Below are 19,049 nucleotides of genomic sequence, written 5' to 3' on the forward strand. Positions count from 1 at the left end.
GCCAAGTTTGTTTGCCCCCTCCCCCCCAAAAAAATATTGAGCACCAGCCGCCACTGGTCGAGAGATCTAGTTATTCAGCTGAACAGGGCTGGTATGTCTTATTAGCTAGGCCCCCACCCTCCAATAAATGTGCTTAAAGTGCAACAAAAAAAAAACTCTGTAAGAAAAGTCAATCAAATATCGGCTCTCTAGCAATATTGAGTGTGGATAAGATTGCTGATAGGTTGCTAAAGATTGCTGGTCTGCTGTAATGTGAATTATTGTTTTAAAGTGGCTGTAAACCCTTACATATACCCAGTGGAGTGACCGGCCTCGGGTGATACACGAAGAATAAATAAATCCTACATAAGTTTATCTGCAGCCATCTCTTCCCTACAGCCCTCTGCAGTGCTGAATTTATAAAGCTTGTCTGAGAGTTAAAAAAGAAGAGGCGGAGAGCTGAAATACACTCAGCAGAGCTCAGTGAGGAGAACTCTTGAGAGCTGGTTGGAGGGAAGGGACACACCACCTTCACACAGGGACAGAGCTGAGGCTGTCAATCACAGGCTGTGTGTTGGAGCTCCTTCCCCTGTCAGCTTTTTTTCTCTTGGTGTCAGGAAAACGTGTCAGAAGTGACTCATTCTGATAGCAGAGGAAGGAGACGGCATATAAAAATGACAGTTAGTGCTCTGGATTGAGTCAATTACACACCATAGAGGGGTATGCTCTGTTCATATTTCATGTCTGAGGTTTACAACCACTTTAACATGAAGGATGTACTGTCATTGACCTGTTGTTGTCCATTGTCTAGACTGCAGGTCTTCTTGAACACATACGGCATTCAGACACAAACACCACAGCAAGTGGAGCCCATCCAGATCTGGCCCCAGCAGGAGCTGGTAAAGGTGAGTGACATTGTATAAATAAAGAGACTGATGGGCATTGTACCTTTGCTTGCTGTTCTGTTCAGCTTTTCGATTTGGTTACTACGTCTAAACAAAGCACTTCAAATAAGGGAGCTACATGAATATGACTTCTACTAGGATATTGGGCAGCATGGTGGTGAAATGGAAGCTCTCCACGTTCTGTGGAGGTTCTAAATGAATCTCTATATTTGGACACCATGTATATTCCCTGTGTGGATTGCCCCTGGAAGCCCCAGATTACCTGACAATCACCACCTCACCGCCTGTCGAAGCCTGCACCACAATCACTTGCATTGCATCTACTTGAATGTGTCGCCCACTGAAAATTACAGAGCAGATGATTTTTGCTACGTAGCAGTGCAAAGCATCACAGCCACAGCATGTGTACACCCCATACAGCTTATGGGGGGGGGGGGGGGGTGGTTATACTGACTTGGTATTGGGGTTTTATTGCTAATCCAACCTAAAATGTAAACCAGGTGCTATTGGCTTCCTTTTTGATACATTTTTATTGAAATATAAAAGGAATGCAAATGCCACCTTCCCACGCAGGGGATACTATCAGTAGACTCAAAACGGCATGAACAAGTACACATTTGGAATGTGTTTTGAAGGATATACTGTAGAACAAGGCCGAGGGGTCAGCACAGGGTGCCTGAGCCTTGGGGCACAGGGGCTGTAGTGTGGAGCAATCCACAAACATTTATGAAAACGTATCTTAGGCTGGTCCTTTGGTGAAGATAGGGAAAAGCGGGGGGTAAATGAAAAGGGGGGGGGGGACTCCCAGGAACAGGGGAGGAAGAGAAAGATGAAAGGGAAGACGATGGAAGAAGAAGAAGAGGAGAGAGAGAGGCAGGAGGAGAAAATTCCCCCAGACTGGGAGATGAGTGGGGTGAATTAAACAGGCCTAGGCTGCTCGGATGCAGAGTAGGGAGAGTGTAAGACCACCACGGGGCCCGCACCTTGAGAAATTTAGTGTGTGGGTCCTGGAGGATACTACTCATCTGCGCGTTGATCATGATAGTCGCCAGGATGCTCTTCGCCTCCATAAACGGAACAGACGTTTTTTTCCAGGCCTTGGCTATTGCACGTTTAGCGGCTATTATTAAATTAGTGGTCAGCTTCTGTTGGTAGGAGAAGAGACCCGGGCAGTGGAGCAGTGCTAATTTAGCGTCTTTGTGAATAGATACATGGAAGAGGGCCAGCAACAGTCCAAAATACCACCAGACGAGGGCAGGTCCACCAGATATGAAGTTCTTCTCCTTGTTGCCTGCATCCCCAGAAACATCTATCATTGTAGGATGGGTTTAATGCCGGCTAGGACCCAATACCAGTAGAGGAACACCTTCTAGGCTGCCTCCAAAGTAGTTGTATTAAAGGAGCAATTTGCAATACTGGACCAGGCTTTACTCCCATCCGCTAAGTCAATGGGGGGATAGGTCTTGTTCCCATTTAGATACATAGGATAGGGAGGCTGGGGTACTGCTAGAACTGAGGGAGGACTATCAATTGGCTTCCTTTCAAAATGGCCCTTTGGTGTGTTTGTGTGGGAAGATCTATGTGGATAGGGTCTGTGAGCCGTTTCATATTCTCTGAAAACGGGTAAATAACTTACCTTGAATAGAAAAGCGAGAATCTTTCATTTTGCACCTTGAATTGGAGGCTGATCGTGTCATCTGCATCTACCCAAGTAGCAGGCTGGTAGGCATTTTTAAAGTGGCTTGATTTTAGTCGCTCCCCGGCAGCTATCCTGCCTTGCGTCCCGGATTGTTATTACACGATAAACCTACCTACATTATATATACCTACAGTACATAACAATGGCAACGTTATTCTTAAAGTGGTTGTAAACCCTTACAAACCACTTTGACCTACAGGTAAGCCTAGATTAAGGCTTACCTGTAGGTCCAAGAAATATCTCCTAAACCTATATATTTGCCCGAAGACGGGCACCGCTGTCTACGGCGCATGCACCGTAGACAGCGGCGCGCAGGCGCACTGAGCGCGGCATTTCCAAGAATGGAGCTGCCGCGCGTGTCGACTCTCGTGCGCATGCGCGGGAGTGACGTCATCGCGGCTTCGCCGAATGACAGCGGTGGAGCTGCGAGACGCCACCAGCAAGATGGATGCGGTGGACCACAGGTGACAGCGGCGACTTCGCTGGCTCCTGTGTCAGGTAAGTGACACATAATGGGCTACTATGCGATGCGATGCATAGTAGTCCATTATGCTTTGCCTTTGCAGGGAATGAAAGAGGAAGTAAACCCATAAGGGTTTACTTCCTCTTTAATAAAAGCTACTAAAGTCTGCACTTACATTAATTGCTCTTCCGCCACACCGATCACCCTCCCCACCTCTATCTGGTTCCCTCTGCTTGCCAGTCCCCATACAGGAGGACCAATGGTACCCCCATAATGATGGCCCTTCCCATGTAGAACAGAAGTCTTAAAGTGATATTCAAGTTTTGGGGTTTTTTTTTGTTTTAAAATAACAAATATATTCTACTTACCTGCTCTGTGTAATGGTTTTGCACAGTGCAGCCCAGATCCTCCTCGTCTTGGGTCCTTCATCGGCGCTCCGGGCCCCTCCCTCATGCTGGGTGCCCCCACAGCAAGCAGCATTGAGACAAGGAGCTGCGGCTCGGCCTCTCTCTCTCCTCTGGCACACTGACTTTGATTGACAGCAGTGCTCGCCGTTTGTCTCAGAGAGTCAGAAGGGAGAGTCACAGACAGCCAAGTCTCTCGTGCAACATCGCTGGATCGAGATGAGGCTCAGATAAGTATTAGGAGAGGCTGCTGCACACAGAATGTTTTTTATCTTAATGCATAGACTGCATTAAGATAAAAAAAAACTTCTACCCTTAGAACCATTTGCCAACCTATATATATATATATATATATATATACCTCTGATGTCAACCCTTTCCCTGCCAGTGTCATCAGTATAGTGACAGTGCCCTTTATTTTATTTTTTTTAATTTATTTTTTTAGCACTAATCACTGTATTAGTGTCACTGGTTCCCAAAAAGTGTCACTTATGCCGCATACACACGATCAGATTTTCCATCGGGAAAAACTTGGATGGGTTTTTTTCCGACGGAACTCCGCTCAAGCTTGGCTTGCATGCGCACCGTCACACAAAAGTTCTCTGAACTTTCCACCGCCAAGAACGCGGTGATGTACAACACTAGGACGAGCCGAGAACATTAAGTTCAATGAGTCCGAGCATGCATCTAATTGTTTCCGAGCATGCGTAGGAATTTTGCATGTCGGAATTGGTACAGACGATGGGAAATTTCCGATCTGAACTTTTTCCGACCGAAAAATTGAGAACATGCTCTCAATCTTTTGCTAGCGGGAATTCCGCCAGGAAAAGTCAGATGGAGCGTACACACGGTCGGAATTTCCGACCAAAAGCTCACATCCGACTTTTGCCTGCGGAATTTCTGATCGTGTGTACGACGCATTAGTGTCAGATGTGTCTGCCGCAGTGTCACGGTCGCGCTAAAAATGATCGCCACCATTACTAGTAAAAAAAAAATAATAATAATAAAAATTCAATAAATATATTCCATAGTTTGTAGACACTACTGTATAACTTTTGCGCAAACCAATCAATATAAACTCAATTGGGATTTTGTTTTTACCAAAAACACGTAGCAGAAAACATATTGGCCTAAATTGATTAATAAATTAGTCTTTTTACTGGATATGTTTTATAGCATAAAGTAAAAAAAAAATCTATATTTTTTTCATTATTGTTGGTCTTTTTTTGTTTTATAGCGTAACAAATAAAAACCGCACCAAAAGAAAGCTCTATTTGTGGGGGGAAAAAAAGGACATCAATTTTATTTGGGTACAGCGTCGCACGACCGTCCAATTGTCAGTTAAAGTTACACAGTGCCATATTGCAAAACATGGCCTGGTCATGAAGGGGGGGTAAACCTTCCGGGGGCTGAAGTGATTAAAGTGTATGTTTTCCTAAAATAAATTGCGCTTTCAAAAATCGCTGCAAAAATACCGTGAGACATAAAAAAAATAGCAACAATCGCCATTTTATTCCCCAGGGTCCCTGCTAAATAAAAAAAAAAGGTAGTGTTCGGGGGGTTATAAAAGTAATTCTGAAGCAAAAAATACTGATTTAAACAAAAAAAAAGCCAGGTTGCTAAGTGAGCCAGTGTTATGAAACACAAGTGTTATAAGGGGTGAGTCCTTGAGCTGAAGTGTTATTGAGTCTATTAGTTATGAATCGGGCATAAAGCTTTGTGTGGGAGTAAAGCCTAGGTAGGCACAGGCATCCCCGCCGGAGAGGATCTGGGTAAATATCAGTATTTAGCCTTGACTATGACTCGGAGGAGACTGTGGAATAATGAATAGGAAGCTTTGCCAGTCACAGCTCAGCTTTGTGCCAACTCTAAAGATTGTCGGCCCCTCTGTCTCTGCAGACTGGCACAGCGCAGACCCAGATACGGGGTACGCATGCCAGGCAAGCTGTCTGCCTACAATAATGCTGCGCCCAGGCTGGAAAGTCTGTGTTCACCTTTGTAGTTCAAAACAAAAAAATGAATAAAAAATGAACAGACACATCACGTTCCCTGATGTATTTCATTCAGATATATGCTTAGCCTTGCATATTTTTAAATGACTTCTGTGCTGTGAAAATTACAATTTCTATTGATTCAGCTGTTGTGTGAGCAGAATGTAAAATAAAAAGATACAATCATGTTTCCTGCTTGTAATCTTTCACTCTTGAGGCTGTGATGAACAACGACATTGTGCATGAATGGCATGGCCCCTCCGTTAATTTTATATGGTTTTTTTTTCGGTCTGGTTGCTTTTTGCGGGGTTTTGGCGTCTCTTCACTTCCTATCCCAGAGACACAACAGGAAATGAGAGGAAATCTCTCCAAACTGAAGGCAAATTCCCTCTTGTCAGTGGAACTTGTGTTTCCATTGAATGATCCTCTTTTTCAGTGACAACTCAAAGTTTTTGATTTCTCATCACTTTTAGGCCTCATAACAAATGTTATCAGGAAACATAGGGATGTGCGCTGGGTGTGCCTGGGCACACCCTAATTACCCTGTGTGGTGCTGATTCCCCCTGCTTCCCGGTGTCCTGTCTCTCGCCTGCAGTGCTGCCAGCTTCCCTCTTCTCCTCTCCCACTGGCTGCTGCGGGGGTGTTTCAGGATGAATGAATAACCAGAAAGCCGCTCAGGAAAGAGCACTTCCCATTCGTTCACTGTCCAGTGCAGCTGATGCTGCAGAGAAAGGAACTGGGGAAGCTCTGTCCTCAATCCCTTTCTCTGTTTTAGACCCTCGATACTTCACCAAAGCCCACCAACAGGGCTCCTAAGAAAATGTAATGTTATATATATAATATATAATAAAATATATAATATATATAAAATATATGTGTGTGTGTATATAAATATATAGTAAGGAAAGGGGAAAAATTAAAATTGTAAGTGAATAAGAATTAAAAAATAAGTAACTACTTATAAACACACCTTCTTGGACTGTGACCGGATACTACCTATATGGCGACTTCTCTTTGATATTGTTGATAAGGTAGCAGGCTTCCATATCACTTTAAAAGCGAATCATGCCCTGTTGTTCCAATCCCCACCGGATGTCCCCAGACCATTAAGAGGCCTGATTCATTCGATCTGCCTGGCCATGCTATGGTCAATTGCTTTCAACTGGAAGTCCCACTTACACAGGTTTTATCTCGAGTTGATCTTATAATGCATTCTGAGAAAATATACCACACTCTTCATGACACTATGCCTCTGTACGAGGCCAAATGGAATCCATGGTTCATATTTAGACTTTCGCATTGACCTTGCTAGTCTCTCCTTCCCCCTCTTCTTTTTTTTTTTTTAGGTTTTCTGCCTTTCCTGTAGTTGAATTATTTTTTCTTTCATTCTATATATATATATATATATATATATATATATATATATATATTTTTTTTTTTTTTTCTTTTACTGTACCTCATGCTCAATGGCCGTGGTTATACATTTGATTTTGGCAAACACAACAGTTAATGCCCATGAGAATTTCCCTGACCCATGCAGAGTATTATTGCTGGAATATCTCTTCCACCATCGGTTATATATAATTACATTTACTATGGTAGTTTATTACTATTCTAATATGCTGTATTTAACGATGGATATGTAATACTGCTTTTCTTTTGTATGGTTCTGCATGGGAATTTCCCAATACCCATACTTTGTAATTCTGTTGATTTCTTTTCAATAAAGCGTTTGAAAACAAAAAATAAGTAACTACTGACACCATCTACTGCTCTACTGAACGCCTACTGCCCTGGTTGTTTATAACCTATAAAATTCATAGTCATATCATGGTAATCATGGTGTGTAAAAAAAAAAAATCCTGATCGCCTCCCCTCTATGGTACAGTGTTACTATGGTAGAAATGTATTGCTCTGGTCACTGCATGTAGAAAATTGTGTTTTTTGTTTTTTTACATAGTGTCACCAGTCAGTGTCCCTGATGAGCGCAACAGTTATATGCTTACACTGTACTCTGCACTGCTGCTGATATGTAAAAAAAGAAAACAATAAAAAAACGTTTTTTTTCTTTTTAACTTGAAATGGATATTTTGATAGGCAACTCCTATCCTCATATTGATTAGTGGTTCCAAATTAATAACTACTGCAGTAGGGAACAGACACAAAAGATACGCTCAGCATCTTTCCAAATAACCGTTCTTCTTTATTATGACGCATTTGAAGGTTTTTATACACATGATTACGTAGGTATCACATTAATATTACAATTGTAAGTTTATGGTAACAAGGGGCGTTACATAGGCAGGCTAATTCTAATCTTGAAAGAATGCGAAACATGTACTGAAAACATTGTTGGTGCCGTGTGCACAGTGAGGGCATTATGCAATACATATAAAATGGAATACAATTATATACAGAACCTACAAATTTCCATTACAAACTTTACAAAATATTGTGTTTGAAAAACTCGCTGTGCCTCTTACTAAATACATTGGACTGTCTACTTTCTAAAAAAAAAAAGGGGGGGGGGGTAATTTGGGGTATTTTTATACTGTCCTGGCATTTTCTGGCCTCAAGAAATGAGATAGGTCATCAGGAGTGATCGATTTCCAGATGTATGCCATAGTTTGTAGACTCTCTAACTTTCCTGCAGACTAAATAATATACACTGATTTGGGTTATTTTCACCCAAGTATCAGAATACACTTTGACCTAAATTTATGAAGAAGGTTTATTTGTAAAATTTTATAACAGAAACAAAGAGAAATTCGTACGTGTTCTTTTTTTTTTTTTTTTTTTTTTTTTTTTTTTTTAAATTCTTCAGTCTTTTTTCATTTATTTAACAAAAAATATTTTAAAAAGTGATTAAATGCCACCAAAAGAAAGCTCCATTTGTGTGAGTTCAGTGTTGCATGAATGCGTAATGGTCATTGAAATGTGACAGCGCTGATAGCTGAAAATTGGCCTTGACAGGAAGGGGGTAAAAGTGTCTGGCATTGAAGTGGTTAAATGGGCCGTGACACACAAGGCCGGTAGAAGGGGCTCCGGATCATGCAACACTTTCATCAGGAGCTTGTCCCAAAAACTAAAGTAAATGTCGTTACATTATGCATAAGATCTGCTTTCATTTTCTATAATGTTCAAGGAATCTGGAGTAAATGTTGGGAATTGGCATGTTATTATGCCCCTGGTTAGAATCCTTGCTGTTTTCTCTTCCTGTTTCATGCAGTTCATACAGGGAAGCTGTAATAGGATTTGGAGTAGGTACAATCTGGAGACTGGGAAGGTTTAGTACTTTGTGCCAAACCGGGCTTACAGAAATGATACGCAGACATATGTAAATAGATATTCATACAACATAGATCACTGCTGCATTTTGTGTCTTCCGGATGGGCTTATGAAGATGACTTAACCAGTTCCCACCCAGGCCGATTCTGACATTTTTTCTCTCCTACCTGTAAAAAAAAATCTATTTTTTTTTGATAGAAAATTACTTAGAACCCTCAAACATATATGTATTTTTTTTAGCAAGAGACCTGTCAGAAACCATGAAATCAGGCCGAGACAGAAGTACAGTTAAATCACACTTGTTTCATAAAAGTAAAAAGAACAAACTTAGTCAAAACATAGCCACAATTCAGTAACCGGAACAGATAGTCAGCCAAGCCAGAAGTCAGGGATCAATGTAGTGGAACAGAAAGCAGGATCTGGAGCCAGAAGAGATGTCAGCAAAGCAAGTCTTGAACAGGATCGCAGAAGATAGTCTCTGTGATGTTGACCAAGGCGAAGGCAGAGAAACTCTGGACTGGACAGCTTAACTAGGTAGGACTAATGAGCAGTATATCATCAACAGCTGAGTAACTGGGAAGAGATGGGAGCTGGCAATTGGCCGACAGCTGAGTGACCAGCTCAGAGAAGGCAGGGCTGAGCCCAGCCCTGACAAGACCTTAGAGAATAAATCGGTGGGTGTTAAAAAATGTATGTCACATGGTATTTACTCTGTTGTTTTGTCAAACTGGTTCATGGAGCTCCTGAAACAGGAAGTCATGTTGACAGAAGTAGGGAGAGGGAACAATACAATAATGTCCCACACAGCAATGTATACTGTATATGTACAGTCCCATCCAAATTTTGAATCTCCTTCTCCAGGATTTAGTCACTTCCGGTTTTGGTGCTTTGTTTACCTACCCATTACAGGCCAGGGAAGCAGCCGATCAGACTGATCTGTGTGATCTGCTGAATTGGAGCCCAGAGGAGAGATTTTGGGGTCTAATAGATGGGATCTAAAGGATGTTGTTCATGCTTTGTAAAGGCAATAAAGTTGATCCAAAAAAAAAAGTGACAGTGTAAAAAATAAAATAAAAAATTTAATAAAATACTAATTAGAAAACTCTTTTTTTAAAAGTGTCCTCTACCCCCGTGCTTATACAAATGCATACGCAAGTCCTGCACACACTTGTAAACTGTGATCGCACCCCACATGTGAGGTATCGCCGCGAACGTCAGAGTGAGAGCAATAAATTTTATCTCTGGACTAATTTTTTTTGGAAGAAATGCATTTTAATTATTTTTTTTGCACATATTCACTCTATAATAACCAAGTTCTTGTTAAAATATAAAAGATGATGTTACGCCGAGTAAATAGATACCTAACGTGTCGCGCTTTAAAATTGCATACGCCCGTGGAACGGCGCCAAACTATAGTACCTAAAAGTCTCTATTAGCAAGACTTTAAAAGCCTTTCCAGGTTACAAGTTTAGAGCTACACAGGAGGTCTAGAGATAAATTTATTGCTCTCACTCTGACATTCTCGGCGATACCTCACATGTGTGGTGCGATCACAGTTTACATGTGTGCGGTAGGGGGCACTTTAAAAAAAAAAAAAAAAAAGTTTTCTAATTATTATTTTATTAAAATTTATTTTTTTACACTGTCACTTTATTTATTTTTTATCAGCTTTATTGCTTTTACAAAGCATGAACAACATTTTTAAATCTCATCTATTAGACCTCAAAATCTCTCCTTTGGGCTCCAATTCAGTCTGATCGGTTGCTTCCCTGGCCTGTAATGGGTAGGTAAATAAAGCACCAAAACTGGAAGTGACTAAATCCTGGAAAAGGAGATTGTAAATTTGGATGGGACTGTACAGTATATATTGCTGTGTGGGACTTTATTGTATTGTTCCCTCTCCCTACTTCTGTTAACGTCACTTCCTGTTTCATGAGCTCCATAAACCAGTCAAACGAGTTTATTAGCTTATGAAAATGGGAAGCCAAGCTTGTTAAAGCAATATATGAGAACTAAAATGCATCATTCCATATATTTATGCTACAGAAATCATGAAAATAGCCATAGCAACATACAAACCTATGTAATTCTTGCCTAGGTGGGAATTGCAGAAGTGTGAGTGGGTACCTTTCAAATATGTTTTAGAGGAAGAGGGGAGAGGCGGATTAGCGGTACTTTCACTTTTAAGTAAAGGTCCCCTTTAAGCTTTTACTGAGGTTCCAGGGTGCAAATCACTACTTTCTAGTCACCCTCCAGTGTCTTTCACTTTTTTTATTAACTTTGTTTCTTTCACAAAGCATGAACAACATCCTTTAGACCCCACCTATTAGACCCCAAATCTCTCCTCTGGGGTCCAATGCAGCCGATTGGTCCAACGCAGATCGGTCTGATCAGCTGCCTCCCTGGCTGGTAATGGGCAGGTAAACAAAGACCCAAATCCGGAAGTGACTGTTATCACAGAGGAGGAGGAACAGCATCAGTTCCCCTCTCTCTATGTAGAGTCGTTGTCTGTTGCATCGCTCTCAGGCTCCGCGAACGGATAGCAGAGCCCGAGAAAGGGGGTAAGGAGGGTCCCCTTCTGCTGCCCACAGAAGTGATCAAGTGGCTATTCAGCCACTAAAAATCTCTTCTACTTAGAAGGGAATCGGCAGCTGAAAATTTTAATACCAGGATGATGACCCGTAGGTACAGGCACCTTCCCGGTATAACCACCTCAACCCGAGGACGTCATACAGAGGCGGGAAATGGTTAAAGTAGAATTCCAGCCAAAGCATTTTTTATTTTTTTTTTCGTTTTAGTTTGCTAAGGTTAGAACCCATTTCAGGTTTTTATTATTGCCTTGGTCCTTGCTGGGAAAATCTTGCTGACTGTTCCCATTGTCACTGGGAAGTGAGGGGAATCCAAAGTTTCACAGTGGTCCCTTGAATGGAAGTAGAGCAGGACATTTTTTAATGGGGATGCCTGTTCTGGTGACTACTGTAATGGAGAAAGAGATTGTAAAATTAGATGGGACTTTCCTCGTTTAAAGACTCGTTCAACAACCGGTCAGACTTACGACCAGCTTTTTGGGGACTGTACATCATCGCCTTGTACAATTTTCCTGTTCTCTACTTATGCAAATTAAAACAATGTTATTGAGTTTGAGCTTTGTGTTTTAGACCTTTTTTTTCAGAATACAGTACAGTAGTTAAGAATGCTTAAAATATTGTTTACTTGTAGCTCCTTGTTTAGCGACCAATTCGTTTAACAACCTGGTCGCTCGAACGGAACCTTGCCGTTAAGCGAGGAGAGCCTGTATACAGTATATATTGCGGTGTGGGACTTGTATTGTTCCCTCCCCCTACTTCCTTTCAACATCACTTCCTGTTGCATGAGCTTCATGAACCAGTCAAACAAGTTCATAAGCTTATGACAAGGGGAAGCCTAGCTTGTAAAAACAATATAGGACAACTACAATGCATCATTTCATATTTTTATGCTACAGAAATCACTAAAATAGCCATAGCAACACACAAGTATATGTAATTCTTGCCTAGGTGGGAATTGCAGAAGTGTGAGTGAGTACCTGTCAGAAAAAGGTACCCACTACCAGAAAAAAAAAAACACCCTTTCACATATGTCAGAGGAAGAGGGAGAGGCGGATTAGTGGTACTTTCACTTTTAAATGAAGGTCTCCTTTCAGCTTTTACGAAGGTTCCAGGGTGCAAATCACTACTTTAGCCTTTTGTCACCCTCCAGTGTCCTTCCACAATCTTACACTGCGCCCTTATTTCTATTCTCGCAGCTTTCCTTTAAGAAGAAGAATTTGTAGAGGGACCATGTTGTGCTGGCTTTTAGTTTATTATGTTCTAATCACAAGCTGCTTTCTGAAGACAGGTTTGCTTTTATCACCCAACACTTGTGTCTGAGCTGTCATAAAACACAGGCGGTGTGTGGATTCACTGACAGTCTATGATGTAACACTTTGATCTGTCTGTAAAGAAAGATTAGATCAGACGCAATAACACTCAACTTATGTTGCTTCACGATTACAATCAGAGGAGTCATGTTAGTCATTTCAGTGGTGGGGCGTTTGTTATTTTGAGTAATTGGAGTAAGTGAAAACCCAATTCCAGCCAGAACTTTTTATTTCTTGTTTGATAAAGTGGGGAAGAGAGAGACTCTGTCAGGTCTTTATTGCTATTTGTGTCCTTGTTGGGGACATAGAAATGATAAAAGTTTTTTTTCCTTTTTTTTTCTTTTTTAAATAACAAACATGTTATACCTCCCTCCTCCGTGCAGTTGGATTTGCACAGAGCAGCCCGGATCCTCCTCTTCTTGGGTCCCTCTTTGCTGCTCCTGGCCCCTCCCTCCTTTAAATGCCTCTCAGACAGTAGCTTGCTACAGGGGGGACCCAAGCTAAGTTGGAGCTCCATGTATCCAGTCAGACACTGAGCCCTGACCTGGCCCCGCCCCCTCTCTCCCTTGATTGGCTGACTGCCTTTGATTAACAGCCGCAGGAGCCAATGGCACCGCTGCTCTGTCTCTGCCAATCAAGAGGAGTGTCTTGGATGGCTGAGGGGATCGTGGACATCACTGGAAAGAGAAGGGGCTCAGGTAGGTAATTAGGGGGGTGCTGGGCGGCTTTGTTTACACCAGCAGACTGCCATTCTGCCTCTCCTGTGAACGACTGCAGGTGGCCGGCTGCCATTGCGGTTTCCAAACCCGCTGATTGACTCCCGCTGTATCCAATCACAGCGGGAGCTTGCCTCTGGCGATGAGCATGCGCTCTCCAGTGCCAAAGATGATCACGTACAGGTACTTGATTTTGCGATTTCAGCTTAGCAGAAACACAAAATCATAATTTTTTCCTCTCTGACAGGATGGAGGTCTGCCTTGTTTACACAGGCGAGTGGCCGGCAGCCATCGCAACCTCTAAACCCACTGTGTCCAATCACAGCGGGAGCGGGGCTCCGGTGGCGTGTGTGCGCTCCCCAGGGCCAAAGATGATGATCACTTACAGGTACTTGATTTTGCGATTAAGGACCGCAGTACATGTACATGGGGTTCTCCTTAAGTGATTAAAAGCAATAACCTCCAATTAGAACCAAGATATTTTTTGTATGAGTTGAGTTTGGAATTTGATTAACCACCATCGGAAGCAATTGTACCAATTACCTCAGAATCACTCTACATTTATGAGTCCAATAAGCACTTTGCTTCAACAGTACCAAGCCCTGATGGAGGCCCTTTGAATTCCCAAAATGTATTGGATTTTTATTATTTAAGAGTTTAAAATATGGACTTTATAATGCTTTGGGACCTTTCCTCCTTGCACACTCCATCCCTACTTGAGCAAAAAGCCAACCTCTGGACACCACGTTTTGGAGAGCTACCTAAAGCAAATCATTCCCTCTATGCATGCAAGCAAGCATTATCTGATACAGTGCCTTGAAAAAGTATTCATACCCCTTTTCCACATTTTGTAATGGTACAACCAAAAACCTAAATGTCTCTTTTTATGTGATAGACCCACACAAAGTGGCACATAATTAACCTCCTTGGCGGTATGATTCAGTCTGGAATTAGGTGCTGAAAGCGGTACAATTATTTTGCATGGAAATCTGGCGTTTTATTTTGTAGTCCTGTAATTCTTAGGAATAACGCTCTTAAATCTCTTCAAACCAGAGTCTAGCAGACATCCCGGGTATGATAAAGTTTATAATATAATAAAGAATAATAAAAAATATTCAATAATGTAATCAAATCCTAAAACACTGAAAAAGGGACACGTTTTGGTTGCTATGGACAATCTGCAAATTCCAGGCAGAAAAAACAGTATTTATAATATAAAAGTGCATGCAGGGCACTGCACAGACCACTAGGGACAAAGGGGGTGTGTAATTTTTAATACAGCACTGTAATCTGTAAGATTACAGTGCTGTGTGTGTTTTGTGTCTTTTAACTTTTTTGAATTTGCCGCCGTTCTCCGCTCCCGTGCGCCTTAACGTCGCAGGGAACAGAGCTCAGCGGCATTCGTCACTGTGAATCGAGCGGAGGACAGCTCAATCACACAGCGCGGGGGACATCGCTGGATCCAGGGGACAAGGTAAGTAAGTCTCCCTGTGTCCTCCCCTGCATCCAGCGAAGCGATCCCGAGTCTGGCTCGGGGTTACCGCTTCTATCAGTAAATTCCTAACCCGAGCCAGACTCGGGATTACTGCTATGGGGGTTAAGTGAAAGGAAAATGATAAATGATTTTCCAATTTATTTACAAATATGTGAAAAGTGTGGGCTGCATTTGTAAGGCGCCCCCCGGAGTCAATACTTTGTAGAACCCCCTTTCACTGCAATTACAGCTGCAAGTCTTTTTGGGGATGTCTCTACCAGAGAGCGGGGCATTTTTGCCCATTCTTCTTTGCAAAATATCTCAAGCTCTGTCAGATTGGATGGAGAGCGTCTGTGAACAGCAATTTTCAAGTCTTGCCACAGATTCTCAATTGAATTTAGGTCTGGACTTTAACTGGGCCATTCTAACACATGAATATGCTTTGATGTAAACCATTCCATTGTAGCTCTGGCTGTATGTTTCGGGTCGTTGTCCTGCTGGAAGGTGAACCTCCGCCCCAGTCTCAAGTCTTTTGCAGACATTACCAAGTTTTCTTCAAAGATTGCCCTGTATTTGGCTCCATCAATCTTCCCATCAACTCTGACCAGCTTCCCTGTCCCTGCTCATGAAAAGAATCCCCACAACATGATGCTGCCACCACCATGTTTCACAGTGGGGATTGTGTGTTCAGGTTGATGTGTAGTGTTAGTTTTCTGCCACACACAGCGTTTTGCTTTTAGGCCAACATTTTTCATTTTGGTCTCATCTGACCAGGGCACCTTCTTCCACATGTTTGCTGTGTCCCCCACATAGTTTCTCGCAAACTGCAAACGGGACTTATGGCTTTCTTTCACCAGAGGCTTTCTTCTTGCCCCTCTTCCATATAGGCCAGATTTGTGGAGAGCACGACTAATAGTTGTCCTGTGGACAGATTCTCCCACCTGAGCTGTGGATCTCTGCAGCTCCTCAAGAGTTACCATGGGCCTCTTGGCTGCTTCTCTGTTGAATGCTCTCCTTGCCCGGCCGGTCAGTTTAGGTGGACGGCCATGTCTTGGTAGGTTTGCAGTTGTGCCATACTCTTTCCATTTTCCTATGATGGATTGAACAGAGCTCTGTGAGATGTTCAAAGCTTGGGATATTTTTTTATAGCCTAACCCTTCTTTAAACTTCTTTACAACTTTATCCCTGACCTGTCTGGTGTGTTACTTGGCCTTCATGATGCTTTTTGTTCACTAAGGTTCTCCAACAAACCTCTAAAGGGCTTCACAGAACAGCTGTATTTATACTGAGATTACATGACACACAGGTGGACTCTATTTACTATTTAGGTGACTTCTGAAGGCAATTGGATCTACTAGATTTTAGTTGGGGGGCATCAGAGTAAAGGGGGCTGAATACAAATGCACGCCACACTTTTCAGATACTTATTTGTAGAAAATTTGGAAAACCATTTATCATTTTCCTTCCACTTCACAATTATGTGCCACTTTGTGTTGGTCTATCGCATAATATCCCAATAAAATACATTTATGCTTTTGGTTGTAACAGAACAACATGTGGAAAATTTCAAGGGGTGTGAATACTTTTTCAAGGCACTGTGCATGGGGTTGGCAGCATGTCAGGAAAGCACACGTTCCCGATACACAAAGTGTAAACCTAGCCTAGGTGATTCAGCACTCCACATCCTTTTACTTCCAAGGCTGCCATCTTGGAAGAGGCAGGGTTTTGCTTCCGCATCAGGAAATACATTTGTAATTATAAACCTTAAGATTATCCTAATGTTATAGAGGTATTTGACTAGGAAGTCCTCCTTGGTTTGTAACTGAGAGAATCTGAGATTAAAGCTTCACACCAAAGTTTAATTATCCAGACCAAGATTTATTTCAAGGTAAAATGAGAATAACTGCCACTTTGCTTTTTAACATTTTGGTCAAAATGAGTGTTACGTTGTAACCATTGTCCAGCATCCCTGTGAACTTATTGCCAGCATTTAAACCCTGTTGAGGAATGTGTATTGATCCCCCCCCAAAATGTGTTGGCTTTGTGACAGTTTATTTAATCTTACCTTGGAATAAAGCTTTGCTTGGATAATTATTTCAGTCAACACTTCAATCTCCTGATTCCCTTCACAATAAATAAAAAAAATTTCAACACTCTATCCAAAACTAAAAACTAGTTAAAAAATAATCAAATAAAAAGTTTTGGCTTTAGATGTATTTTCAGAATTGACTAGCAGTAAATATAATAAAAGCGCATTGGCTTCTGAAAGTCTACTGGTAAAGTAGGTGGTTGATGTATCTGTGTGCAATGACTGACTTGGGCGTGGATGCTGGCCGTGATCTGAAGCCAACATGGACATGTGGTCAGGAGATTAACACAGAAGAGATGAAAATTTGGGGAACTGAATTGGAACCAAAGTTGACAAGATTAACATGTATACTCTGCCCCCCGTAATGGTACAGATCCTCTGCACTCTTTGCTCAGAATCTTGTGGACAGATGAAGCCCCCTTTTTATGGTGGCTTTCGGCCTACCTCCAGGGTTTCAGATATTTACAGAAGATGAACTAGGAAGTCGAGGAAGAGCAAGGCCCAGAATTCAGACTTATCTGCCCACCACAGAATCCTCTTCTGTCAGAGAAATGAAACGGACATCATTAAGCCTGTTGTTTTAGCTGGTTGCTGTTTTCCTGGCGCAGACATTTGACGAGGACCGTGGCTTGGCTGAGCACATTGTGTTGCGTTTTTTCATTTTTTTTTCTATGAATCTGTTCCAGAACTGAGGCATGGTAGGCTTGTGTTCTGCTAGAACATTGCTCAAACTGTCAACTGGAAATGTGTGTATCATTCAAAATGAGCGGGACAGCTTAACCATTAAAGTTATGGTGACGTGGGACAAAAGGAGCCAACATGCCCTCCGATAACATACCGTGGTGTACAGCATGTCGTTATTTATTATCATACTAGGTTTCAGTTCCCAGTGAAAAGACTGACCAAAATCCATGCTAAATATTTCTTTATGGCTATGGGGCAGTTTGTTATTCCAGAAATGCTGGTTTGCAGCACAGGGGTTCAATCAGAAAGGGGGAAATTCTACATATTGCTTAACCACTTGACCTCTGTAAGGTTTTACCCCTTTCATAACTGCTAATTTAACGGCAATTGCGCAGTCATGCAACACTGTACACAAATTAAATTTAAATCCTTTTTTTCATACAAATAGATCTTTCTTTTGGTGGTATGAATGAAAAATACAGAAACTTAGAAACTTATTTAGCCCAAAATGTATCTTTTAGCTTAAAAAAAAAATGGCACTATGTGTATATTGAATAGTTTGTATGAAAGTTATAGCATCTACAAATTATTGCATATGTACTGGAATTTACAAAGCTATAACACTATACTGGTAATGGCAATGATCAGCGACTTCTAGTGGGACTGTGATAGTGTGGCGGGCAGTTTGCCACTAACTGACACTGATTGGGAGCTACACTAAGGGCTCTTGCGCACGGGCTGTCCAACTTGGTCCGCCTGTCAGTTTTCAGGCGGGCCTGATCGGACACTGCATTGTCCTCTATGGAGTGGCGGATGTCGGCGGACACCCTTCATCATCCTATCCGCCACCAAAATAGACGGATGGTGGTACTATTTTCCATCCTTCCGGCAGATCTGAAACGGACAGATGGTTCAGTTCCATAAGATTTCCCCATAGAGGAGAGCGGTACTGTGTTTGTGTCTGCTCTGCTACAACTAAGTTTTTAGCTCGTGTCTTAGGCGATGAATGTGCCTACATATGTTTCTCTGAAGATTTTTCTTCTGGGTTTTAGTCCCCCCAGTACTTGGCCTATTACTAATATATCTTAGGTGGCTCAGGAGGGCCTTATCCGGATCAATTGCTACAGCCATCAGGCTAAAAGGGATTGTACCGGAACCCCGGTTGGTGCTGGATCTTAACAACATTTATTTCTAGGGTAACTTGTTCTTGTCTGTTTTGCAGATTAATCTATTTTGAACCTTCTGTGTGTAGCAGCACCCCCCTAATTATTTACCTGAGCCCCATCTCTCTCTCCAGCGCTGCCCGCGATCCCCTCAGCCCAGCCATCCAGGACACTCCTCCTTATTGGCTGAGACAGAGTAGTGGTGCCATTGGCCCCCGCGCCTGCCAATCAGGGGAGAGAGGGGGCGGGGGCCAGGTCGGGGCTCTGTGTCTGAATGGATACACGGAGCTCTGATT

At 42.2% G+C, this 19,049-nt stretch overlaps 1 protein-coding gene across 3 annotated transcripts in view; it reads left to right on the plus strand.

Annotated features, from left to right (window-relative positions):
- Positions 1–19,049, plus strand: part of PHKB (phosphorylase kinase regulatory subunit beta) — a 339,917-nt gene that overhangs the window by 230,367 nt on the left and 90,501 nt on the right. For all 3 annotated transcript variants that reach the window (XM_077451660.1, XM_077451651.1, XM_077451669.1), the window contains one exon: positions 791–884. In XM_077451660.1, coding sequence (XP_077307786.1) covers positions 791–884 — 94 coding nt within the window. The remainder of the gene's footprint in view (positions 1–790; positions 885–19,049) is intronic.

Source organism: Lithobates pipiens, unplaced genomic scaffold (assembly GCF_037356315.1).
Source record: "Lithobates pipiens isolate NorthernLeopardFrog02 unplaced genomic scaffold, aLitPip1_a1.2 Scaffold_10, whole genome shotgun sequence".
Lineage (NCBI taxonomy): Eukaryota > Metazoa > Chordata > Amphibia > Anura > Ranidae > Lithobates > Lithobates pipiens.